Below are 26,169 nucleotides of genomic sequence, written 5' to 3'. Positions count from 1 at the left end.
AATAGTATAGATTTCAAGAGATAACAGTGCATCTCTCATGTGTAAAGTTTAAGTTGTATTGCTCTACAGAACAGAACAATTGGGTTATTTACATCATACAGTCCCCTATTTCCACTTGGATGCACAAAGCTAAAACTAAGCACAAACGGACACACAGATCTATCTAGCCTCAGCTGTCTGTGCACAGAAAAAGAACAAAAGAAAGCTCTCTCCTGAAGGCCCCCCAGCCTCTGCCTCGATTCTGGCTGCAGTGATTGTGCAAGCTGTTGTATAAGGCAGCTGGTCTACGAGCAGTTTAAGGTCAGTGCCTGGAAAGGGCACATGTCACAAGCATCATTATGTTGTAACTTCTCTACTCTCTCTCCATTTGATTTCTCTCTCTCATAACCACATGACTTTCCGTCAGTCACCCACATTTTTACTCTTTCTACTAAGTAACTGATGTCATGCAACACTTCCTGATAATTCTATATCTGTATAACTTCCTGCACTCTGGTGCATCTTAACTAACCTTAAGTGTGGTGAGTGCCAAAGTCTAATGCAAAGGAGAAATAACATTTCAAGAGAGGAAGAGTTTGATTTCAAATGTTTATTCACAAAACATTAAAAATAAGAACAATTCAAACAATATTGCATATTTCTTTGCATATTTGAAAGTAAAAATAGTAGTCCGGTTCAGACACAGCTCAAATCAGGATTTGCAAGCAAAGTCTGCTTATTCCAAGAACTTCCTGATAGCTGCGCTGGAAAAAAAAAAAGTAAAGTCCATTTAGACATTTTCAGACACCCTCTTCCAAACCTGGACCAGCATCTTCCTTGTTCCTCTCTGATACGATTCAGTCCAGCATTTGTACTTTCAGAAGTCCATTTCTTACAAAGTCTCTGTGACCTCCACTGCTCAGTTGCCCATTGTTTGTTTGTTTTATCTAGGGCAGCAACTGGGTCGCCACATATCATTTATTCATGCACTATGCAGTACACTCCAAATCCTCCTCAGTGTCCTTCAGGTTTTCTGTCCACTCCACATTCACCTGAGCCAGTCCACACTTGACCTCTGAACTTGAACCCTTCCTCAGGGTAATCCAGAACCAACGTGCTGACCCAGGATGCACAGGAAGGTTGTGCTCTTGCAGGGGGGTTACAGCCACAGCCTCTTAATCCAGACATGTGAAGCAAAAAGGCTTGACACCCCCAACTGAGGCTCAGCTCCTTGACTTTCTTTTCATCATCTTCATCATCATCATGTGAAGCATTTCTGGTGGAATGTCACTTCAGCGCTCTGGGAGCGTGATGGTGGGCACCCAGTCGTACACACTGCGGCTCTCCTCACAGAACAGACTCAGCTTGTCCAGAGCGGGGTCTTTCCATGGGCTTGCACTGGGGCTCTGAAAAAACAAAGAATGAGATATTTAGAGTCAGAACACCTGAGACAGACATAGGCTCTGCAGACATGCAGTAACTTGGCTGTGTGTGCAGAATATTCAGACAGAGTAGTGATGCATGCATGATTCACTGGCTGCTAGTTCCTGGCTGAGTGGGTGCTCCCGGGAACATACCGTGACAAGAATGCAGTGCGCGTCCTTGGGTTCGCCGGTGTCGTCTGCGCTCACGAGGTCAGCCAGGCGCTCTATGTCATTGACGCGCACAACGTTGATGTCGTTGTCGAAGCAGAAAGCCTGGATGAGGGTGAAGTGGATCTGGAGAGCAATGTCACACTCGTACTCCTCATCGGTGGCGAGGACGCAGAATGCCACGCTGTCTGGGTCACTGTGGAAAAGACAAGAAAGCTGGTCAGAAAACATTCTTTCATGCGTATGCTTAAAAAAAAATTCAAAAGACAATTGTAGTTAAACATGTCACGAATTGCAATACTTACACATTCATGACTTTAGCAGATTCATAAACTCCAACTGTCAGGTAGTCCTGCTTCTTAGCAGCGACCAGCAGCTCTTCCAGGGCTGCGCCTGCACTTTGCACCCTTTACAAAGAAAAACACACATCATCAGGACACTGTGCACATTTTGGTAAACAGGATTAAAGCATTTACCTAGCAGCTTGATAAATGTCTTTTCCATGTGTTAAATATTTACCTATCTGCGTTTTCCATTGTGTTCTCTTGTCCGCGGATCTCTTCCAGAGTCATAGTTATAATCCAAAATTGTTCGGGGTTTTGCAGTGAACAGAAAAGGCTGTGTAGTTCTTGATGTAGTCTCTTGCGTTATTCTGAGCTCGGAACAGGCTGTGGGTGGATTTATAGCAGATCAGCGTAGTTTCTCGGCAAGGGGCGGTCTTTTCCGCTCATGCATCATACCATTGGCTCACAGCAGCCGGGGAGGAAAGCAAAAATCTACGGGCAGTTACACTGAGCTTGTTGACAACCCCACGTGGGGCAGGATTACAACCTTTCAAGAAATGCCCCCACCCACCACCGATTCCTGCTTGCCTTGTCAACATCCAGCATCACCACGATGAGCAAAAACTTATATTCCTGTTTACGGTGGACTTTCAGAGTCACTGCAGATAGTACTGACACAATAAAGCTTGAACCCACAGTGGCTTCAATTAGCCACCTGAATATCACACAGAAAATTATATTGTGGCATTTTTATGACCTGCAATTACAATGGATACACATAAATCATGTGATATTAACGCCTTTGAAGAAAAAAACATATATATTTATTTATTTATTCTAGTAATGTGATTGTTTACATTATGAAGATTACAGGGAGATGAGGTCATAGTTTGTTTACCGTCTTATTTACCACTTCACTAAATACCAGGAACCTTGTGTTTGTTGGTTATACAATTGTTGCACCAAAGTGATGCGCATGGCAGTTATAAAAGCCAGCGGGCATACCAGACAAATGTCAGACCTACAGGTGATAATGTAATTGAATATGCAGACAAGTCAAAGGAAAGTCGTGGGTAAAAGTGGAACCATCCAGATAAACTCCGGAACAATCTCTTAATGACTGGACTTTCCCAACATGGCTAATCACTGCTGTGTTATATATAGCCTATCCAAACTTTCCCTGATTTCTAGCTTTGCCCTCAATAACAGCTTGTTGATGCTGCACCTGCATGCGAGTGCATCCTATCAACCAGTTGCAGAACTGTCCCGCGAGCGAGTGTCTGTTCTGACCCAAATAGGGCGAAGTGTCCAAAACAGCTTGTAGCCGGCACACGCCACTTTTAATACACTTTGTGTTCGTCCAGTGAAAAGGAAGCTTTAATTGCCAGTCTGACTTGACGCGTGTCGTTTCTCCTCGGAGAGAAAAGGAGACTTTGTGTCACAACAATACTCACGTCCTCCACCTGCACCCGGTCCTTTATGAGGCTGGGGGGTATGTGTTTGTGCGTGTGTCTTGCGTGCGCCCCACACTCTTTATTACCCCACTCCATTCAATGTCCTGCGGCAGATGCATGACAGATGCTATAGTAAGGCGCCACGTGCCGTGACCAGTAGTCTTTTCAGGCTAGTTTATCTTATCAGTTAGACTGCATGTGTTTACATTCAACACCACTCGCTTTTTACACAGATGCCAAAGGCTGTGCATGTTTACACACCGCGTAGCTGTTTGAAACTTGAAAATGGTGTCTACTATTGTATAAACACAAATTAAGAGTAGCCTACAGTAATTCAGAGGCATTAAAGTAAGCACTAATTACATGAATGATGCACTCTGTTGAAGGTTGTTTTCTTTACAAGTTTCTTGTTAAATGATGAGTCAATAACAAACCACTCTGAAATGTGTTTGAATACAAATTGTAATGACTACATGATAAATGGATGACCTTCAAACTAATCAGCACCATCTATGGAGCTGCAGACCTACAATGAGCAGAGCGCTCAGTGTCAGACATCTAGACTGACATCGCCACCTGCTGGGGATTCAGAGTGTCCTTTCCCTTACATTAGTCTCAACATGTTCAATGACCTCATGACATTCCAACCTCACAAGTGTGAGTCAGCAAGTCCCCTAGATGTTGTTATTCCCCGACAGCTGAGGTTACTTCTAAAGTCAGACACATATTTTATGTCAGTCAGGGAGCATGTGAACACGGGAATAAAACAATAGAAAAAAGTGTTTGAGTGAAAAAAAAGCAACATATCTTTGAATTTACAAAGTTTAAAGTATAGGCTACATGACTGAAAAATGCCTGCCCTGCCTAGAAAATCATCACAATGTCCCTCTGTTATCCATACAGGTTAATTTAGTTAGTCATATGGTCGACAGATAAACAACATTACATGAATCCAACTGGAATTTAACACCTTGAGATTGCTTTTAGCTTTGAAAGGCGCTTTACAAATAGAATTTTTTATTATTCATTTTGGGGCTTTTGCTGATCTGAATGCAGTAAGCAGTTTGGTGGAGGATGGGGGAAATCCCAGGCTGGAGGGTAAATTAGTGACAGTCTTCCAACAAAGCCCATGCCTAAAAACTATAATGATCAAAAGCAGTTCCAGACTGTGGTTGTACTGGTAGCTCCTGAGCACTTATTTTTCATTGTAACAATTGTAACATTGCATTTAAATGTAGGTATTGTGTACCAAATAATGTATACAGGTGTTATTATATTCCTTCTTCAATGACACTAATCAAGAACAATTCATTCTGATATATAAAAAGTTTATTATTATAGATATCCAGACATGTCTTATACATAAAGAGTCCAAATGTGCAGAAGAGCTACAATCATTCAAGTGTATTTACATTTTATTCTTGGACTATGTCAAATGTCAGTGCATTTGTTCAACATGATCAACATTTAAAATCTCATTGACTGTCATTTATAACAAAGAGCAGTTCCAATACCATTTATATTCCATGTATTACTGATAGTAACATAAGTACACAAAAGAAATGACAAAAATGCCTCACTGACAAAACAGGTCATTACATTTTTGAGTATATTTTACTGCAACACGGTTTACTGAGCTAATATATTAAAGCCCTTACTCTGCGTACACAGGTGCTAAAGTATTTTAGACATGTTTCGAAAGGTAAGAACTGTCCCATGAAGTTGAAAAAGAGGAGATCAAGGGGTAGACTTGGGTTGGCTAACAATGACAAAGTCAAAGGTTCTGTGTCTTGTTCTATATTTTGCAAACATTATTTTTTGCTTTACTGTACAACATTAAAACAAAGCATTCCAAAATTAAAATGAGCGTGGATACCCTTGTTACAAGGGAAATACTAACAAACTTTACAAATCTTCTAAATGGCCAAATGTCCTGCAATGGCTTTAGCATAACGGTGGGCAAACAACCACTTTGATCAAGCGTTATGAGAATTAAGCAGCCTATACTCTACTACGCAATGGATGTTTCTCGCTAGTTTGCGTCGCAAACTGTTGGACTACTTATTTTCACAATAATTTACTATGGGAGAGTAATTCATGAGCAGCAACACTTAGATCTGCTGGAGGTAACCGGATAGACAAGAGTCAAACAAAGCTCCCTTAGAATGTGGTGATAAATAATAATGTCATCAAGTAATGCTTGAATTTGGTAATTAGCACCACTTTGTGAGAGCCCTCAGTGCTTCTTAAGTTGCATGTGGCCTCCAGCAACACAAGCATGAAGCTAATCGTTGAAAGGTCCTGCTTTTTTAGGTTGTTTACACTGCTGAAATATGGAAATCTCTCTCCAGTTCTTTTTGCACAGAACACAGAAATCAGAACAAAGTGCAAAAAAAAGTAACAGTAGTACTTCAGAAGGCTGTTAGAGGGGAAAAGTAGGGACGGACAGACTGATAACTATATCATGATAATTACTGGTACGTTCCCTTCATCCATTTGTTAAATTAAGCTTCCCTCATTAGGAATATGGCTCCCTCTGCTGGTTATATTGATCCTCATCTCCCTACTACATCTCATCTGAGCGGTGCTGCTGTAGTATGACGGACGGGGGGTTCTGCTCTATCCAGTTATCCTTGGAACCTGTGACTTCATACGCAACAGCGGCATCAATGGATCCTTCCTGTAAGGCCCCTACTCCGCCAGCCGGCCCCGGCTTCATCTCTGCAGCCTGAGCGGGGCTGGGGAAGTCTGCCGAGGAGTTGCTGTTAAATCCCGTTTCGGAGTCAGGCTGCTCCACCCTCTGGTAGTCGGGGGTGTGATTCTGACCGCCTGCGAAAATGGCTTTAACGTTCTCCACATCTGCTTGGGGCAATAAGAAAAGCTCATTGTCTTCAGGCTCATGGAAGGACATGGCATCGGTGCTGTCTGTTGGCAGTGAGCGCAAGGTTCGGGAGATGACTGCAAAAACGAAAGGATAATGGTTACCACAGCTGAGCCAACAAAGACATTGATGAAATCTCAGTCACACAATAAATAAAATACATTTGAAAATGTGCACTATACTGGCAAGTGTTCAGGGAAGATATTCACTTGAAATTCTATTGTGGCGATGTAGTGCACACCTTACAGACTCTGTTTTCTACCAAGAACTACCCTTATATCCGTCATACAGTCTTCTCTGCAGTTCATTGTTCTGTGCAATAATTCATAGAATATGTATTTTTATGTGAATGTGAATGTGAATGTGAATATATATATATATATATATATATATATGTGTATTTTGTGTATTTTGCGTAAAATGTGTGAATCTCTTTTTATGCTCCTCTTTTAACTGCATTTCTTTCTTTTCGTTTTAAGCTAACTCTTCACACAAGATTTCCAATGTAAGTGTATAATGTATTCTATTCTAGTGCAGTCTGCCAGTACACACTGAACAGACATCATCTTTATGAAAAAAAAAGACATGACAAGAAAGGTTGACATATGACAAAAGACAGACTTTGTTATTTTTGAGGTAACTTACTGGAGGAAGGTTTGTAGAGTTCCTTCTGTTCTGTTTTTCCGCCAAATGGATTGACTGACGGGAAGATGATGAGACAGAAAGAGAGCAGGAACACCTGGTGGGCAAACCCAAGGAGAGAGTGAGAAAGGAAAATACTGCAGCATGACAACAAACTTGATACTTTATACAGGAACATTAATCAGAAGATTAAAAAGAGAAGTCAACTAATTTACCATAACACAAGTGCTGGTTGTGCTAGCCTTCATAGTCGACATCTTCACCATTGCCTGGAGCTTCCTCAGTTGCTCTATCAAGGAGCTGTGAGGACAAAAAGGACAGGTTTATTACAACGGCCATCAGCAGATTTGAAAATACTTTCTAGATATGCGTTATTACATATTAATGAAGAAGCAATATCTCAGAGTTCTTACATGTTCTGTTTATGAAGCATTTGGACTTTCTTCTGTAGTTCCAGGTTGTGTGCGGTACAGATGGCAACCCTGTGGTAGACATTGATTCAGTAATTAGTTTTTCTCCAAACGCACATACTTGACCAACATAAATGAAGATATACAGTATCTGCCAGCATAACTAGTAATCAGGGGGAACTAGGCAGGCAAAATTGTTGCCACGTTCTTCTTTAACTTCTCCTTCAGTGTGTTCTTGAGCTACCACTTCTTATACATGAATAACTGTATTCATCTGAAAAACTAAGTCTATTCACTGTAGGGCTGCAAAAATGTGTCGATTCATCAATTAGTTGATCAACAGACAAGGAATTAGCCGATAAAAAAAAAAAATCAAATGACCGTTTTAGTCATTTTCTAAGCAGAAATGCAAAACACGAAAATTCATTTCTCATTGAAAGTCATTCAGGACTCGAGTCTCACCTGTTTTCCAGTCCATCGACATACACCTTCTTCTTCTTGCGGCTCTCCTGAGCAGACTGCTTGTTGCGGATCTTCCTCCTGACTCTCTTCAAGGTCCTCTCCTCTGCCTGTTGCACACAGAGAAGGCTTTCACAACAATGTTGACAGATTATGACGTATATAACAGCCTAGAGCAGATGTGCCACAGCTGGACCAAACTAAAAATCTTTAAAACATTTTTTTTTTTTTAAACCCTCAATAGTTATCATACAGAGATACAAGAAAAATAAAATTCACATATGGCCATTAAAAATGTTAAATGTACAATAATGGCTAAAAACATTAATAATAAAAGTGCTGATGTATGAATATGTTTATTATTATACAAACATTTACAACATGTGGCAGAGCAGTTTACAATGCTGCCAATCAGCTCAAGTAAATAAAACATTTTCAACATAAATTACCTTTGTGAGAGGCATGTGAGTGGGAATAGTTACTCCCTCTTTCCCCAAAAGCCGCTTCTCCTCCTCAGTGAGCACAATCTCTTTAAAATGGAACTAAAGGGAGAAAGACAAAATATTTTAATCACATGTACAAGATGGAGGACTCAAGTCACATGACTTAACCCGGGTCAGACTCAAGTCACATGACTTAACCCGGGTCAGACTCAAGTCAAGTCGATATTGAGAAGAGTAACGTTTTGTTTCTGAAATGTGATTGGGTGATTTCTAGTGCAATGCGCACAAACCTGGCAACTTACTAGAGCAAATGTAAAATAGAAAGTGTACAGATATTAGAATTAAAAAAACTGTTAATTTATTAATTGAATGCATGCAATATACCGTAATTTCCGGACTATAAGCCGCGACTTTTTCCCCATTTTGCGACCCTGCGGCTTATATAACAGTGCGGCTTATCTATGGATTTTTACAGCTAACGGCCACTAGGGGAATTCCTAAATCTATGGATTTTACAGGTTACAGTCCACCGGATGCAGGGAAAGAGCGCGCAAAAGTAGCGAGTGGTACGAGAGACAGACGGACATTACGAGAGCGAGGCAGTGTGTGAGACACCCTCATTATGGAAATATATATATTTATTTCGAGGAGTCTTATTTTGTTAAATATGCTTTTATGTTGATACTCCTGAAACCGGCACTTTCTGGGGGTTCGCGCCACTTTTTCGGGAGACGGAAAGAAGGATACGCTGAAGAGAGGGGTGCATGTCCAAAAACCCCGACTGTGGAGTTACCGTATGATGATGACTTCCATGTGTTTCTTCTGTTTCAACGGTAATTTATGGACAAATTAAGGAAAACACCAACGGTCAGAGACAATAAATGCTGATTGAACAGGCAGAAGTTCTCCATCGTTATTTCCTGGTTCTACACAACACAACGCAGAGTCGATCGTGGTGTCAGCTACAGACCGGCTACATACACATCAGTCAATTTAGCGTCTGCGGCTTATAGCCCAGTGCGGCTTATATATGTACAAATTAGTCAATTTAGCGTCTGCGGCTTATAGTCAGGTGCGGTTTATAGTCCGAAAATTACGGTAGACACATCAGTAATATGTGTATGTAACAAATGTTTTTATAAAATGTGAGCTAGTTTATAATTGAATAATGTCCATGGTGTTTTATTAAAGCCACGCATCACTTTGAAGTATGAAAATTATTTTAATCTTTTTATAAATGAGACGGTCAGCATTTACTTCGGGACGGTTGAGTTCATACGACTTGTGACTTGCTTGACTCTTAACACAGTAACTTGGGACTTGCATGAGAGTTTAAGGTGACGACTTGTGACTTGCACATGGGACTTACTCCCACCTCTGCAAGATGGTGGCACAGTTCCAGCATTCAACATGCAAAGAATCAGCTCACCAATCGTGTCAAACATAAATGAGTCATATCAAACTAAAACGTTTAGCCTTCTTCACGCAAAATTTTCGGTTTGACCAAAAAACAACAACATAGAAATGAGGAAAAGTGGGGAAACTGACCTGGTCCATTTCGTTGTCTTCAGTTGAATCCTGTGTTGAGTCCTCTATGGACAAAGTGCAGGGCAGCTCGTCTGTGACGTCATCCTCCATCGCTTCACTCACAAAGTCGTCTGACACGAGAGAAATACATTTGAAGTAAACATAAAGTGCCGCCATTTGTTGATTATGTATGCAGCAACCCTTGCACAGAATGTGCACAGAATCCATGTGTTTTGTAGGTATTTGTCAAGGAGTTAAGTGGATAGGTTACAAATATATAAATTATAAATGAAGTCAGAATCAGGGAGTTCTTGGACTACACATACCCAGATCAATAAAGACATCTGTATCGGGCTGCTCTGCCCTCACACTCTGCAGGGCATCCATGTCCATGCCACCGCTCTGCAGCAGAGAGTAGCTGTGATCAGCCTGGACTGATAACACCTCCAGGCTCTCGGTCTGCAGCTCTCCAGGAGTCAGAGCAGGGTCAGAGTGCACTGGGCTAGGCTGGGAGTAGCTGGGACTTGGCACAATGTCGCTATCGCTGCCCTGGGGACTCGAGGATCCCAGAAGGTTGTTGTTTCCAACCACAGTGCTGCTGTCGTCGGAAATGCCGCTATCGCTGCCAGAGGGAGAATGAGAGGGACAGGTAGTTCCCATGTTGTCCTCTCCCTCTAACAAGCTGGACAGAAAGTCTTCAGTATCCATTCCTGTCAGTATCTGGGAGGAAAAAACAGTGTTAGCTTTAAACCAAAGACTACTTTTGAACTTTGGACTAGAGTTTGAAAATACACAGTAGTAGCATTTTGAGTTATTCAAGATAAAGAGGAACAATATGGGTAAATAATGTCCAACCAACTTCATCCTAAATTCTTTTTGTTTTTTTCTGTGAATGGAGTCTTACATCTTGCTCTGACAGCCAGGATTCAATGAACCCATTCCCATCAGGAAAGAGAGGCTCAGTAGATCCATTCTCTCCATTGTGGAACAGCAGACCGAACAGGTCTGCTCCATCCATTTCTGGAAGCTCAGCAGTGACCGACATCTGTGGCAACACAGCAGAATATAGACCACGGCATTAGTAAATGTAATAATTGTTAACAATGGCATGTATATTCATATAATATTAGTAGACTAGAATGTCTGGGGTGTTGTGTTTTGTAATTATATGCTATAGCTTAGCTTAAATAGAATGTATTGTTCTCATAGGCTGAAAAACAGTTAAGTAGTGCTAACACTATTTGCAGATGAATCAATAAATTGATTAAAAAAAAATATATTTATTCTTTAAGACATGTATCTTGCAAAAATAACTGCTTGTTGATGCTTTTCAGTGTCAAAGTATTGAGTCAAATGTAGTTATTGTAGGATGACCTATTATCAAAATCACACTGCTATAGAATTTGTGATTGTATTACAATGATACATGTGTCACAGGACAAAAGTAATGTTGAGTAAATTAAGTAATGGTCCACTAAGCTGTCTGATTCCCTGGGTTCTGTTGTGTAGATTGCCACACAGCTGAGCTCCATGTGGAGACTGCAGGTGCATGCGGATACTGTTTTGACTGTAAGGATTTCAGCAGCATAACAATATTTAGGGTAGGATCTAAAGTATGACAGATTATGCTTTCAAGTCACTAAGTAAATAACACGTATACTAAAGTTCCGCTTCATATTGCATCATTGCCACACTCCCATCATGACATCATCTTATATTGAGCCCCGCCCCCGCATGTCTTTGTCACGAGATCTCTGAAAACAATATCAAGTGTCAAAACACATACGATGTAATAGCGTTTAGTTAATTCCAGGAAATGACTTTTTCTATGCTGCATTGTTTACCGAGGTAACGTTAAAAAGAAAAAAGATAACAACGCAGTCCGGATGCAGGATGTCTTTGTTGTCTTGCAAAATAAGAGCATTGTCTTGCAGCATAGCCATTTAACACAAGTCATAAACGAAATGACCTAACGTTCGTTACCATAACAATAAACACATACAAGCCATATTATTAATGAGCTTTCTATTTTAACGAACAGAAAATAAATGACTGCATTACATATTTAGGCCAACATCGACCAGCTTAATAATTCATCAATTATGGTCTTTAACACCAAGAGGGCGTGGTCCTTGGTGACATTAAACACACTGAAAAACATGAAACACAGTTGATGTCGACGTTAATGGTCTTACCGTTTGATGGCAGGAGACCAAATACCATTCGAGTAAATGCGCCCGGGTGTCTTTTAGTGACTCAACGTGTCTTCGCTGCTACAGTCTACTGTCACAGGGCTTCTTCCTGAAACTACCTTCCAACGAGGCAGAAATTGCGTCATCACGTAAAGGCGGATATCCCTACGTGAGCGTCTTGGGGGATTCTGGGAAGTGTAGTACAGTACCCTACATGTACTGTACTCATGATTGTCGCGCTTTCTGCATACACCATGGCATAGATAGACTGTAGTATTTGACATACACAGTCCATCCCCATACACTTCAGTGGCAGCAGTAAAATAAAAAAATAAAATAAAATAATTGCTCACAAAATACCAATGTATGCACCTTTGGTGTTGACATTATAAAACATACACAAAAGTATTGTAACATATTCAATAAAAAAAAAGATTGATGCATTTAAATGTTTTATTTATTTTAATTCAAAACATAAACATGAAAATGGCATCAGATAATTAAAAATAAATTAATTACTGAAACTCATGCCGAAACTGTCTGAGGTCAAAACTGATAATCGGTTTTGCCACATGAACAACTTTAGTGGTTGGTATTTGAAGTTCAATGATATTTATTGGCTCTTTCAGGCCACAGAAAAATAGAGTGAGGCCATTCAAGTCAATCAGTCTTACAGCAGGAACATCTCATAGAGAAGAAAGTAAGATGTGAAATCTCTATTAATGTCATCACAAACATTAAGGAGTAATGAAACCAGTCTGGCTGATTTCATAACATGATAGAGAACTAAGGCATCGAAGAAAAGTGCAAATAAACATTAAAGACACCCTATATCATGTACTGACTGCATGTTTCACCACTTTATCACCTCAGCCTAATGTAATGGATTTCTAAATATTTTCCTTAAGATTTATGCTACATTGAGTCTCATAGGGGTTATTGATGTTCCAGCAAAACTAAGCGTAGAATGGGTGTGGGCTATAAATATCTGGCCCGTGTGACTCAAATACAAAGTCGTAATGCTTCATTTTATGGTCCTTGTAATAAGCATTAATAGGTAAGATGCTTGTTAACATTATTATGTGTTATTACGACTATAATATTTTAATAATAGCATCATAAACATGTTTATTGTTAGATTATAAGACATTTGTAAGCACTTATAAGAAACTGTTGAACCATTTATTTACTGCTTAAGAACGTCAATAAAAGCTTTACAAGTTTGTTTTTAGAATTGTTTGTAATAGCACTACAAACACATTTATTGAGTTGAACTAACTTACCTATTAAGTCATTGTTAAACCTTCACTCAGCTTTGTTGTTTCTTTATTAATATTGATACATACTTTATTATGCATTTATGAACAGTCAACTTTGCAGCTACCAGATCTAAAGCAAAAAAAACAATGCCCTGCATGCAACTCTTAATAAGTGCATGATACAGATATTATTACCCTTACAAGGCATTCTTTTCGCTTTAGATCCGATAGCTGCAAAAAGCATAGTTAACTGTTAATGTGTCCATAGTTAGCTGCTTTTAGTTACTACTTTTATGAAGCAACAAAAAAAGCTTAGTAAAAGTCAATGACATAGATAAGTTTGTTAAATTCAATAATTGTGTTTGTAATGCTAGTATAAACAATTATAAGAAACTAAATTGTTTTACTAACATTCTCAAGCAGTTTAAACTGCTAACATGTTTCTTTTAAGTACTTATAAATGTCTTATAATTTAACAATAAGCATGTTTATGATGCCATAAACACTTATATAGTCTTATTAACACATGTTAATAAGAATATTATAAAGGACTTCTTATCTATTAAATAACACTTATCTTAATATACCTTAATATAAAGCGTTACCAAAGTTGTGTATGCCATCATCATTATGTTTACCTAAATAAACGCTTTAAATCTCATCACATTTCCAAAAGTATTACAGATCCCTGTCATAAAGGAGACAATAATGATTCACCAGCAGCAACATTCTCACAGAGACTAATATTACTTACTAGAAGAAATATATTAAAAGGAAGAAATCCCACATTTCAGGAGCTGAGTGGGGTTGTATATCACAATTTAAAGTTAAACTGCTGGACTGAAAAGCATGTTTTTTTATTCCTAATAAAGTCCATGCAACCTCATCCCAGACTATTAAGTCATACATTTTCAGAGCGAAGCAGAGCATTTTGTCACAGAATCACACAGAGCTTAGATGTGTGCCTTAAACTACGGTACACTTTTAGCCGTTCCTTTTTACTTGTTGTTTTTGGTCTCACTACCTGTGTGACGGCAGGCATACTCTCAACAGCTCGTTTCTTATGAGCCCGGTGTAGTAGGATCCTATAGACCCCTGTGATGGAGCTCCTGCAGTCTTTCCCCTGGTTGTTGAGAATGTGTTCTGAGGTGATTCCTAGCGTCTCCAGAGCTGCTTTTACCTCCATCTCTTCCTCTCCGAGTTCAGATGAATCACTCTCTGCTAGGTAGGCTGGGTCTAGTTTAAAGGGCTCCATGGCACATGGGAAGTCCACAGGGAGCAGCCACTCACAGCCAATCATCTGCTCCACTGTACAGCGGTCAGATGGTATAGGTTGGAGGATTCCCCTGATCATCCGCTGGCATGCCTCTGGCACCCACGAGGGCAGGATGTAGGCCCCCTCCAGGATGCAGCGCTTCAGTTTGGCCACAGTGTCTGCCCTGAACGGCATGGTGCATGTTACCATAAAGAACAGCATCACCCCCAAGGCCCAGATGTCTACAAAGACGCCAACATAGTGCTCATCCCGAAAGAGCTCAGGGGCTGCGTAAGGCGGAGAGCCGCAGAATGTGTTGAGTGTCTCACTGCGGTGGCTCAGCGTGCTAAAGCCAAAGTCCCCCACTTTGACACAAGAGCTGCTGGTGTAGAAGACATTCTCTGCCTTCAGGTCACGATGGATGATGTTGTTTTCATGCTGTGGGAGAACAAGGAGAAAATCAATATGTAGGTGCCACCTACTTTCACGTCAAGTGTGAAGTGGACATTTGATGCCTCCAGTACACTCCTCTGGTGTACTTATTGTCAGTTATGATGCATTAAACCAGTAATGTGTAAGCAGTCTGCGCTAACAGAAATCGTCATATTATTTTTATCATTAGATTATATGACATTTGAATGACCCCCAATGGTTAAAGACAGTACAGGTTGTCCCTTAGTGGTCGATATTGTAGTTATTTGACCATCAAGATTGAAAATAGGTTATTTTCAGATTGAGATCTTGTTTTTTTTGCTTATATTTACTGACCATGTGTTTAACAGCGGAGAGGATCTGAGCGAAGACGATCTTGCTATCAGTGTCAGAAAGTTTCCCCTCTGTAGTAATCTTTGTGTAGAGCTCCCCTCCCCCTGCGTACTCCATCACCAGGTGTAACCGTGACAACGTCTCCACCACCTAAAGAAGAAAAAGGATGACCAGAATGTCAGAGTGAATTAGTTAGAAGTATATCGGATGTCAGGCCGGATTTAGCGATCATTGAGGAAGCCCCTTAGGACCAGATAAAGTTTAAGCCATATTGGAGTCAAACCTCATAGAGCCGTATGATATTGGGATGGTGCAGTTTCTCCATGCTAGAGATCTCTCTGGACAGCAGCCTCTGGGTCTTCTGATCCAGCTTGGTTTTATCTAGGATCTTTATGGCCACTTTGTCTGGTGACGTGTGTGAAAAACACAATTTCATTATATAGTACTATTTAAAAATTGCAGTTACGAAATGCTTCACAGTTAAAGATAAAAAACACATCATGTAAAAATATACAATCTATGAAAAGGAAACAGATACACAACAAGACAACAAACAAAAAAGCATTAAAAGTCAAATAAAACAATAAGGAAATGTAAGCAACATACTTATAAGAGCCTATATAAGTGGGTTTTTAAAGGTTTTTTAAAATGTGGTACTGACTCAGCAATTCCAAAGAGTTGGAGCTAAAACGGTAAAAGCATGGTCATCCTTCATTTTAAGCTTGAACCGGGGGATAATTAAGAGCAATTGGTCATTACATCGGAGTAATCTTGTATTGGGTAGTATTGGGTTATAAATTCAGAGAGATAAGAGCATGCCACGCCAGAGAGGTCTTCGATTGTGATCAGGAGGATCTTAAACTGAATTCTGTAGCGTCCAGGATTCTAATGTAAATGGGCTAGAATAGGGATAATAAGCTCTCTCCGTCTAGTGTTGGTCAAAAGCCTTGCTGCCGCGTTCTGAACCAATTGAATTTTGAGCAATTGCAGACTCGCTCGAAAATAAGGAGTTACACCAGTGCAGGCGGGAAGAGACAAAAGCATGGATGATTTGTTTTGCGACTTCTGTTTTGTCCAGCAGTAAAAACTTTGGTGGCATCCAATCTTTGATAGCAGTAAGGCAATAGTGTAGATTATCCAGATTGTTCAACTCATCAGATTTGAATGATACATGCAGCTGGGTGTCATCTGTATAATATTGGTAGGCAACAAATTTAAACTGTATAATAATATGACCAATGGGGAGCATATAGAAACTAAACAAGATGGGACCAAGGTTTGAACCTTGTAGAACCCCACACAACATAGGAGCTAATGATGAGAAAAAATGATCAATCGTCACCCTGAAAGATTTCTTTGTAAGCTATGAAATATATGATAAACGGTGTCAAAAGTGGCAGACAGGTCCAACAGTTACTATGCAGCTGGGAAAAAACTATTGAAATAGGTTGAGAATGGTTTCGGCTTCCACTATTTCCAGTAGCTGTTGAGCAAACAGCCTTTTCAATGATTTTTCGAGACAAAGGATGATTTAGAGATTGGTCAAGTGTGTTGGATCAAGGGCAGATTTCTTTCAAAAGTGGCTGAATACAGGCTTGTTTGAAAGGCCAAACGAGAAGATTAAGGTCACTGAGAGAAAAAAGAAAGTCAGCGGTACATATCATTTAAAAGCATGCAGAGAAATACTCTAAAAGGGTATCAACTACAATTTGATAGAGAAAATTAAATTAAAAAATGAAACGTTGATTTTTTTTTAATCAGGATGCAAGTGCTCCGATTGTGTCCATCATCATTAAAATAATCTCACTTTTCTTTGACAGTATACATTACACATGTTACTTAAATCTTATGTGAATAGAGGATAGAAAATGTGGGCCTGGGACCACCCAGCAAACACAGCATTGCCCCTAAAGTGACCAAGCCCGATGCTCTCTAGATAATTAGAGGATTAGCTGCTCTCAGAAACCAATTTCCTTGGTAATGTTCTCCCGGGGGTCATTTCTCACTTTTAGCCTTATGTTAAGAGTAAATTTGCTTTTGCATAGAAGGAAAATGGCTCTTTTTCTGTAATACTGCAGTGACTTTAGGTTTGAGCAAATAGTATGGAGGGTCAAGTCAGAATATTAAATATGACAGCTGAGTGCTGAGTTAGCTACATTGTTCTGGAATCACATTTCACTTATCCCCTATAAAATATGGTGAGAGGAAAAGTTAGTGCACATTTCAAGACGTATACAATTTTACAGCCGATAAAGATCAAAATACTTTACATATATCAAATTCAAACAACTGATATCTTACTGTATTCTGTATTAAATTATTCATAAAGAGAAGTTAAATAGACCTCAGGTAACTGAATACAGAAAAGGTCTTAAGTGGCAAAATGGTGTTGAGATATCTAATTGTGCATGAGTATGCATTATTCAGACTGGTATTAGGCTCACTTTCAGCTGTGACAGCTTTCAATAGGAGCATTCAAAATGCATCGCAGCTCATATTGTTTTTTTAAGGACTAAATGAGACCACTTCCATCTGCACACATACATAGCATGGAACAGACAGGCATACACATGTACTTATGTAAAGTACACATAACCCTAGAAACATAGAGATCACACACAGAGCTACACACTAGTTTTCCTCCCTCTCTTTTGCCTTTGATGAGGCATGCAGCAATTTCAGCCGTCGCTAAGGAAACTGGAGATCTCTAATCAATCCATCTGTTCAAGGGCAGCCGACAGTCTGTCTATTTGTGGCTGAATCAGCCCCCTGGCCAGGAACACATCACCTTGTTAGTAAATTGCTACATAAGGACACACTTGTTAGCGTTGCAGCCTACTGATAGAAAAAGCTCATCAGCCAAATCACTTAAATCAAATAAAAAGCCAGAGCAAATGGGAGCTTAACTAAGATTCTATTCTTAAAAGATGGATGTGTTCCAAACTTCATCGATGGCTATTAAGTCAAACGGTCTACTTTCTATCACTATAGAATATTCTAGCATCAGTCTGCACGATTGCCGCTCTTCACTAGATGATCATTTTGTACACGAGCGCAAAGTTGCATTTCACTGATGTCTTGTACTTTCTTACCTTTGGTGAGGGCATGGATTCCTAGCTTGACATGGGAGAAATTTCCACAGCCGATCTCTCCTCGAATTTTGTAGAAGCCGATTCTTCTTCCCACTGTTAGCTCACGGACCACTCTGTGGTCAGATGACATAACAGAAAATGTAACACAAATAATATTTATGATATACAGTGGAGCCACCATAGTAAGCCAAAAAGAGTCACCACCTGGTATAGCAAGTCAAAAAAGCAAATAGAAATACAACAAATTGTCATTTGTAAAATAAAATATGAACTTACGCCCACAAATGACCCATAAAAAGATAATTACTACTTAATCTTCCATCACCTGTCATCCTGGCACATATCCAGGTTCAGCCTTTCCAGTGGTGTGAGGCGGCGGATAGTGGCTCCCTCATCATCTGTGTTGATGTCTGAGCTGTCCTGGCGGCTGCAGCGAGTGTACCTTTGGCCGCCAGTGCATCCAACTGAACCTCCGACAGAGTCTCCATTTGACTCCCCGGTCTCCGCCCCAGAAACTGAGATGCTCCCAGCGGTGCCTGCTGCCCCCCGCCCCCTACAGCCTGCTGTCCCAGTCCCAGCTTCAGCCCCTTCTGGACTGCTCTCAGAGGGGCAGACAGCAGTCATCCTGCAAGGGACGCCCAGGGTGGCGATGGCTTAGCTCATGGCTGAGGGTGGGGAAGGACTAGATGCCCAATAAGAAAAAAAAACATATTATGTTTGTGCCTCAGTTGCACGATGATTGATGCTCCTACATTATGCCGGCGCCTTTAAACATCTACCCCTTTAAACTAAAAGGCATGATAAAGCTGCTTTAGTAATATATTTGGTGCTGCTTCTATTTAACTGCATGTCAAGATCATACATTTTTCTTTAAAGACAACTACAACTATGTTCTATTTTTCTTTTCTAATCCTATTAGATTATTATTATTTGATTAATAATTGTTGTACTATCATAGATCCAATGTCAATGTTGATATAGAGCAAATTCAAATGGGACAAAAACCCTGACCTACCTTCAGATGTGTAAGCCATTTAGAAGGTAAATTCTTTCAGTGTCTTGGCCCAAATATCATAGCTATCTAAACAACTGAGTCAATAAACAAATGTTATGAATGAGTGTTTTCCTTTATCTCAATGAAATGGTACAGAACCTCCAGTCTGTGAACCAGAGCACAAGTTGCATCCAGAATTTCCCAAATCTGTTGCAGCTGCAAAACTGTCCTCTTCACACTGCTATATCAGTTTGTCATCTGAGGCATGTTGCAGTTGTAGTCTTGTTGCATTTCAAGAATTTCCAGTAGTCCAAGCCTTAATGTTCCTTATGTGTAGCTGTCGAAGAAACGGTGATGAGGTTGGAGATTAGATCTACTGTACGTTATTGGATTCATGCTCTCTGTTGTCTCTTGCTGAAGAGGTCTGCAGAGTTTTATCGGGCTCTTTTGAGTCTCCAGGGTATAAATAGGCCACAGGTTGAGGGGGAGGGGAGAGGAGCTTGATGGGGGGTTGGAGGAAAGAGGTTGAACAGATGATAGCGTCAGGGAGCAACCATGGAGCATTATGTGAGACAACCTGGAATGAGAGAGATACAAAAATAAAAGTTATTTATTTAAACTTTGGTGTCTAACAATGTCCCATGACAGGGAAAAGAAAAGGATGAATCTGGGGTTAAAGGTACAATGTGTACGATATGCCAAAATGTAAAACTTAAAACAATGAACTAACATTACAAACAGAATGTGTATCAAAGACGTCCATGTGTTGTGTTGCAGAGATATCTATTGAAATTAGCATGCTAACTGACTAGCTGCGCTCCGTACCGTCTGTAATAATGTTACACGGACTACAGCCCCAGTTAACACTGGTGCCTCAGTAAACACAGATGGATCAGCCCCACGTGAAGATTATAAGATTATATATAATGTCAACTCAAATCAGCCAAATAAAATAAACAAATTGTCATCATTTCCTAGTAGTAGAATAATATGAACACTTAATACTTAACAGAACCAGCCAACCAAGTCAATTGTTCTACATTCAACCTGACACCTGGATTTAAATACCACAGTGAACAGCATGTATACAAACAGTATAATTAACCTAAACTACGATCAACAGCATTCCTAGTATTTAATATGCCAAGTGATGCCACAGTCACAGTTTGAACACGTGCCAATTGAGCTTTCCAATGTTGCATTAAAAGATAACACTGTCTGGCAATATTCAATATTTGTTTATTTTTGTCAACACCATTGAAAAGCTCAAAACCAATGAATGAATTGATCATTCAACAATTGGATGTAGACTTAATTAATAAAAAATAAAAAAATATATATATATATATATATATATATATATATATATATATATATATATATATATATATATATATATATATATATATATATATATATATATATATATATATATATATATATATATATTGATATCAATTACAGTTGCAGTGGGAAAACCGTGTTTCTCTACAAAATAACAAATTACAATAAACAGTTTTGGTCATGAATTGAGTTAATATGTTCCGGAAAAAAACATTGTCATGACATAACATGGGGTATATAAAGCAGCAGAGTAGAAATGGCTAACTTAGTGTAACATGGTGCTTTGGAAGGTATTCTCATGTCTGACTAACATGAATGAATATACATTAAAGCCTCACTAGGAAATTAAAAGCAATTCTCTTTTGTGAGACCCGACAGTCTCCCAGCCTTCAAACACTTTTCTGCCATCGTACCATGAATATCTAAGCATTGATCTCAGGCAGCCTAAAAGGACTTGCTAAGAGAAGAGAGGCTTCCACTTTACAGCACAAAGCATCCTGAATACCAGCCTTTTATATACATAAACAAAAAGACTAAAAGGACAACCATGCATGAGATAAACACATTCATTATGAGAGAAAAATTATTTTGGGACAAATGTTTTATTGTAGGTGAACATTTACTTAATAGTCTCTTTACTGAATAAGGATTGATAAATATGTCTGGGAATATAGCACAATGTCAAACAGCTTATCAGACTCCTGTTTGCTGTTTCACATCCTTCAATTATTGTCTTTTTTTCATTTCAAATATTATACTTTTAATCTTCATGAATATAATCCTAAAATCTCTTAATAAGAGAGTTAGACATTCGCCGCATTGAGTATAGCAATTTCAAAGTAATAATCTTGAATGTTTTTAATTTAAATAAATGTTTAATCACCATCTATTGCCTTTTTTGACAGCTGATTAATTTTAAATATTGCAGGGAGTAATGGATCGCAGTGAGCTGAAAACCTGCAGGCGTGCACACATCCACTATTACTTTCACTTTTACTTTTCACGCCGTGTGCAGCATACAATCAGATCATGGTTGCTCACAGAATGATGGAAAAAGTCCAGTTATTGCCTAACTTCTTTATTAAAACAACAATAGTTTGTTTTGCCGCCCTCAGTGTTCTGGGACTTGTAGTATAATACATAGAGTGTCTCCAAACCAACCAGGACTGAAATCTTAAAACTAACTGGATGTAGTGATAATTACTTTAAGTGGAGAGTATCTCCACAGAGGGTCAATAGACGAGTAATAGTTACCCAGATTGCTTTGTGCTTTGCTTCTACTGGATAACAGAACCTACCCGGTTGCTTAGTGACACTGACTAAGCGTGTTTGTTTGTCTTTTTTTTCATGCTGAGCATTAAGCACTGAGTGTCAGTAAAAGACAGCACACAGTGCCATGTTAACAGTTATACAATGCTGCATTGAGCCTCAAAGTACCCATGTTAAATATGTACGCAAGCAGACTAATGGATTTATACATACAACAATACACACGTAAAGACAGAGAGAGAGAGAGAGAGAGAGAGAGCACCAGTGGAAGAATTAGAAGCCTTACAAATATACAGTATCTTGCTGATACAGGTCTGATTTGAGTTAGAGTTTAAATCGAGTGGTAAACATGTTGTGTGTTAAGAAATATTACCAAAGATTAACTGGTTATGGTTTCATAAAATGCATTTTTTTATGAAACCATAACACATTAGTAAGCAAGTAAGGAATATTGATGTTAAAGCTACATGCAAGTTTATATTTATATTGAGCCATTAAGTTTGTAGTGCCCAAAAGAATGAGATTGCGGATACAATCAGCCAAAATGAGTCTCTTTGGTAGGGTGGCTGGGCTCACCCTTAGAGAAAGGCTTCCTTAGGGGGTTTTCCGGGCACGTCCAAGGCGACTCCAGGGTATACCCAGAACACACTGGAGAGATTATACATCTCATCTGGTTTAGTAACGCCTCAGGATCCCCAAGGAGGAGCTGGAAAATGTTGCTGGGGAGAGGCCTTGCTTAGATTGCTGCTACCGCCACCTGGCCCCCGGGTAAGCGACAGAAAATGAATGGATGTAGTCCTCCCAACTGTGACAGACAGGTTTACCATTCAAAAACCGACTCAATAAATAGACACTGCTTACCACAAACAGATTTTCCAAGTCTGCAAACAGCCAGCCCTTCATCAGAAAGCACCATCAGCTTTGCCAAGCATGGGTCCCCACTCACAAGACAGTCAATTATGTGTCTGCGGATCCCTAAAGAGAAGGAGGAGGGTTTACCTGGTGCCCACTGCTGCTGACCATACAGCTATTATCAGCAGCCTCTTCAAACTCCAACAACAGAAAACACAAGAGCCCATCCACAGCAGCTGTGGATCAAGAATTAAACACTCTTTCCTAAACGCCTGTTGGTGCCTATAGATAAGAGAACAGAGGAGCTGTTTCTCACCACACAAGCTATGAAACGTCGATCTGTAAAACAAGTTTCTCCTCTCTGCTTCATCTCTAAAAAGCCTCTTACTTTGCCTTCCATTCACTTGACTTCCATTCCCTCATGACGCCTGTGTTTGTATCGCATTCTCTCTTTTTCACTGCTGTTATGCATTCAAGCACAAAGACGACGCACGCGGCAATGCACACACACTTACACACACTTTGCCTAAGCACACCCATGTAAATGCACACACACAAGTGCGCACACACAGACAGCGAGCTCTCTCCACACAAAGCCGCCCTGTGTGTTAATTGAGACGCACGGCTGACAAGAATAAAGAGCTCAACAGTGAAAGAGCTGCAACAATGAAGACTACGGTCTCTAGGAACAGAGAAGAAGGCCTCTTCGGAAGCTATGGGGCGAACATTTCACATAAAAAAAAACAACAGACTGACACCTAAATCCCTTCCCCCTGCCACACACACACGCACGTCCAAACACAAGTCCAAACCAAAGCTGCACAGGCCTCCATGGATGTACTAAAACTAATGCACTAGTCGGACACTATGCAATTGTTTTCAAATATATTTTGTTTTACATACAGTATACATCTTTTTATGTAGCAGGAATTATTACTACTGTAGTTGTGAAAAACAGTAAAGTATCCGTTATTCCCTAATCCTTACAATACAGAATATGTACTTGCTTTTACTGTACAGCTCCCTCCAGTCTATCTTTGAGAACGAGAGGTAAAGAGAGCTGTCTCTGAGGCCTTAACAAAGTTACCATGACACTGTTTACAGGGAGCACAATAACAGTAATGTAGATCTGTAAATCCTGCATATGGTGGTTCAAATCCAAATCTATTTGGTCACTTACTTCTTCCTGCTTTAAAGAGCCATCTGAGTTTGCATTTTATTCACCGTCAGCGCTTCAAAGAGGTTTGCTTCAAAGTAAAAACACATGAAGGACAATGTTTCATGTGCACTGACTGATTGACCATCAAAAGAATAAAAATCAAGAACACATTCAGGCGGAAGTAAACGCACCCCAAAAAGAGCTATTTTTGCTTAAGAAATATGGAAATATATTCAGTTTCTAATCCAGGTCTACAATGAGTGGAAAACATTTTGTAATGCAGCAATACATTAAAGATTACCTGTTTAATTTTAAAAGTAGGCCTAAAGACACAGATTGTGTAGTTAAAGACACAATATGGTAAGTTTGATAAAACATGTAATGTTATTGTGACATCCAAATATGGCTGCTGAGTCATTCAAATGTCTCCTCTCTCTCTCTCTCTCTCTCTCTCTCTCTCTCTCTCTCTCTCTTCTTTGCAATCAGCAAGCACGGAAAGCATAACATGCAAATAATTCAGTCATTGTGTATAACCACAGGTTTTCAGGTTGTTTCTTTTCTTTTCATTATAGCCACAGGCAATCATAGGAATAATTCATAAGTATTTTTAGCTTTTACATCTATCCAGTTGTTGATCAAACTACTGTACTCCTAAAAGACAAGCATGCAATTCCATCAGTCAAACTATATTTAATGGGTTACGATGGACACTGCATGTTATGCACTATTTATCTGCCTTTATGCACATTTATGCAACAGGTGCAAGAGATAACCTCTTCTATTATTGTCCTGGTTCCATGCACATTGTGGGTTTAAAACAGTAAAGTAGGTTTATCAGTCAGTAACGGAGGTTCCCCAAAGTTGAGATCTTAAATTGCGCGTAGGATTGCGTCACGTGCCAGTTGATGCATATTGATCCTTTTTCAGAAGTGATGCATTGAATTTACCGACAAAAATCATTGTAAAATATAAAATAATAATAAAATAAAACATGAAAAACAAATAGTTCTTGGTTCATATGATACGAGCTCCACCACCTCCAGAGATTAATGTTCAAGGTAGTCTACTGCTGAGTCGCCATATGTTTTGTGTCTGTGATATGTTAGAATTTAAATACATTTTTTGCGAAAACTTTCATAACAGAAACCTTTTGAGTAAATAAACCTTCTAGTGAAATACTTAAGTGATTTGTCTCTCGCTGTTCAATGACAGTCAACACCTCCTCGCAGCAGGCCATTCCCTATGGGCCGGCGCATTTCTCTTTATAATCCTATCAGCACAAAAAGACCAAAGATGTTACATATGTGAACCAGTCTTACTTGGGTGGATCTCTTCATTGGGCCCGTGGCGACAAGCTTTACGGACCTCGCTGTAAAATCATCTTTCTCCGGTGCCCGGTGACACTGGTTATGCAGCAGCTGCTCCCCGGTTCAGTCTGTTGTGAATGAAATCCGCTTGTTTGGCAGGTGCAACGCCCAATCGGCGGCGGGCTGAGGAGTCCAACGTGCATCTCTTATCCAATCAGAAGCCAGAATTACAGCTTGAGCCGCAGGATAACTTTAGTTCAGTACCACAGGAGCTGTCCATAGCAGGACACGGCGGGACTCAGGTAACCTAACCGGTGAGTGTCACGTACTATGGTCACCTGCCAGGCTATTAGCACAACAGACGTTCAAAGTGGGGTCAGGGGACCAGCAGGAGGCCAAGAGGTGTCCATGTCTCGATCTTACCGTTTTCCTGTGCATGTGGGACCGTTTGTGTTAATATACAATCAAATCGAGTAAAACATATTTAGGTCCACTCACTTGCTTTTTCCGGGTCTTTCATCTGCATCTTAGTTTGATCATTTGTCATGGATATATCTTAGTACCCTAGTGTTTTTCTTAGTGTTATCTAGCCTGTAATACAGCCTGTTGTGTTTGCCATGGACAGAGCAATATCTAAAATGTTTAACCTCTAACATTGCTCATCAATCTGTCAAGCTGATGACGCCTCTTGGATTTGTGGCAAAACATATTTAACTGTAAAACTTAGAGTTCAGAGGATTACTCTAGTTATCTAATCACTAGTTGGTATAACCATTTGTCACAACAAGCATCTTAATTATATCCTTTTGAGTGAGAAATCTTTCCAAACTGTGTGGTTCATGAGCTTTGGTCTGCATTACACCAACTTCCTCAAAACTACATTGATTCCTCTATCCACTTGGGGGCAGTGGAAACATGCTGTAAACACAACGTTGGCATATAATCAGTCACCTTGTGAAATAATAAGAGCAAAAGCAAGGGCTAAGCGAAACAGTTGTCTATCTACACAT

General features: G+C 39.7%; 3 protein-coding genes across 7 annotated transcripts; all 3 read right to left on the bottom strand.

The window, feature by feature from the left end:
- Nucleotides 1-574: 574 nt before the first annotated feature.
- gadd45ga (growth arrest and DNA-damage-inducible, gamma a) lies at nt 575-2,233 on the bottom strand. The gene is made up of 4 exons (XM_029439676.1): nt 2,091-2,233; nt 1,877-1,978; nt 1,557-1,767; nt 575-1,385 (listed from the first exon to the last, which is right to left on the bottom strand). The coding sequence occupies exons 1-4, from the start codon at nt 2,141-2,143 to the stop codon at nt 1,272-1,274; spliced, it is 480 nt and encodes a 159-aa protein (XP_029295536.1). The 5' UTR covers nt 2,144-2,233; the 3' UTR covers nt 575-1,271.
- A 2,383-nt stretch (nt 2,234-4,616) lies between these two features.
- Nucleotides 4,617-12,024, bottom strand: creb3l3l (cAMP responsive element binding protein 3-like 3 like). The gene is made up of 10 exons (XM_029440499.1): nt 11,867-12,024; nt 10,576-10,716; nt 9,998-10,391; nt 9,693-9,802; nt 8,151-8,243; nt 7,705-7,811; nt 7,246-7,314; nt 7,048-7,132; nt 6,836-6,929; nt 4,617-6,267 (listed from the first exon to the last, which is right to left on the bottom strand). Exons 2-10 carry the CDS (start codon nt 10,714-10,716, stop codon nt 5,876-5,878), a joined length of 1,485 nt encoding a protein of 494 aa, XP_029296359.1. The 5' UTR covers nt 11,867-12,024; the 3' UTR covers nt 4,617-5,875.
- Nucleotides 12,025-12,312: 288 nt separating this feature from the next.
- On the bottom strand, nt 12,313-25,354 carry nim1ka (NIM1 serine/threonine protein kinase a). Of its 5 annotated transcripts, XM_029440608.1 has the most exons (10): nt 25,172-25,354; nt 23,874-23,940; nt 22,703-22,816; nt 22,418-22,598; nt 19,250-19,805; nt 18,560-18,916; nt 18,235-18,347; nt 15,426-15,547; nt 15,146-15,292; nt 12,313-14,815 (listed from the first exon to the last, which is right to left on the bottom strand). In XM_029440608.1, the coding sequence occupies exons 6-10, from the start codon at nt 18,856-18,858 to the stop codon at nt 14,057-14,059; spliced, it is 1,440 nt and encodes a 479-aa protein (XP_029296468.1). In that variant the 5' UTR covers nt 18,859-18,916; nt 19,250-19,805; nt 22,418-22,598; nt 22,703-22,816; nt 23,874-23,940; nt 25,172-25,354; the 3' UTR covers nt 12,313-14,056. The 5 variants fall into 5 exon arrangements, with proteins under 5 accessions (XP_029296468.1, XP_029296467.1, XP_029296469.1 ...); XM_029440607.1 differs by lacking the exon at nt 23,874-23,940; XM_029440609.1 differs by lacking the exon at nt 23,874-23,940 and having other exon boundaries at nt 19,388-19,805.
- Between the last annotated feature and the right edge of the window lie 815 nt (nt 25,355-26,169).

This window comes from Cottoperca gobio, chromosome 9, assembly GCF_900634415.1.
Source record: "Cottoperca gobio chromosome 9, fCotGob3.1, whole genome shotgun sequence".
Lineage (NCBI taxonomy): Eukaryota > Metazoa > Chordata > Actinopteri > Perciformes > Bovichtidae > Cottoperca > Cottoperca gobio.
Note: the sequence above shows the minus strand (reverse complement) of the source record. Positions and strands in the feature narration are given on the sequence as shown.

What these genes read in the sequence shown, in the direction of transcription:
- nim1ka (XM_029440608.1), bottom strand. Translation starts at nt 18,858, where the DNA reads ATGACTGCTGTCTGCCCCTCTGAGAGCAGTCCAGAAGGGGCTGAAGCT. An exon ending in ATATCATACGGCTCTATGAG is followed by an intron (nt 15,293 to 15,425) that starts GTTTGACTCCAA and finishes TTTCTTCTTTAG; the next exon opens with GTGGTGGAGACGTTGTCACG. An exon ending in TCTCCGCTGTTAAACACATG is followed by an intron (nt 14,816 to 15,145) that starts GTCAGTAAATAT and finishes GTTCTCCCACAG; the next exon opens with CATGAAAACAACATCATCCA.
- creb3l3l (XM_029440499.1), bottom strand. Translation starts at nt 10,716, where the DNA reads ATGTCGGTCACTGCTGAGCTTCCAGAAATGGATGGAGCAGACCTGTTC. An exon ending in CTCACATGCCTCTCACAAAG is followed by an intron (nt 7,812 to 8,150) that starts GTAATTTATGTT and finishes TGTGTGCAACAG; the next exon opens with GCAGAGGAGAGGACCTTGAA. An exon ending in ACTCTACAAACCTTCCTCCA is followed by an intron (nt 6,268 to 6,835) that starts GTAAGTTACCTC and finishes TCGTTTTTGCAG; the next exon opens with TCATCTCCCGAACCTTGCGC.
- gadd45ga (XM_029439676.1), bottom strand. Translation starts at nt 2,143, where the DNA reads ATGACTCTGGAAGAGATCCGCGGACAAGAGAACACAATGGAAAACGCA. An exon ending in TCTGCTAAAGTCATGAATGT is followed by an intron (nt 1,768 to 1,876) that starts GTAAGTATTGCA and finishes TCTTTTCCACAG; the next exon opens with TGACCCAGACAGCGTGGCAT. An exon ending in CGCACTGCATTCTTGTCACG is followed by an intron (nt 1,386 to 1,556) that starts GTATGTTCCCGG and finishes TTGTTTTTTCAG; the next exon opens with AGCCCCAGTGCAAGCCCATG.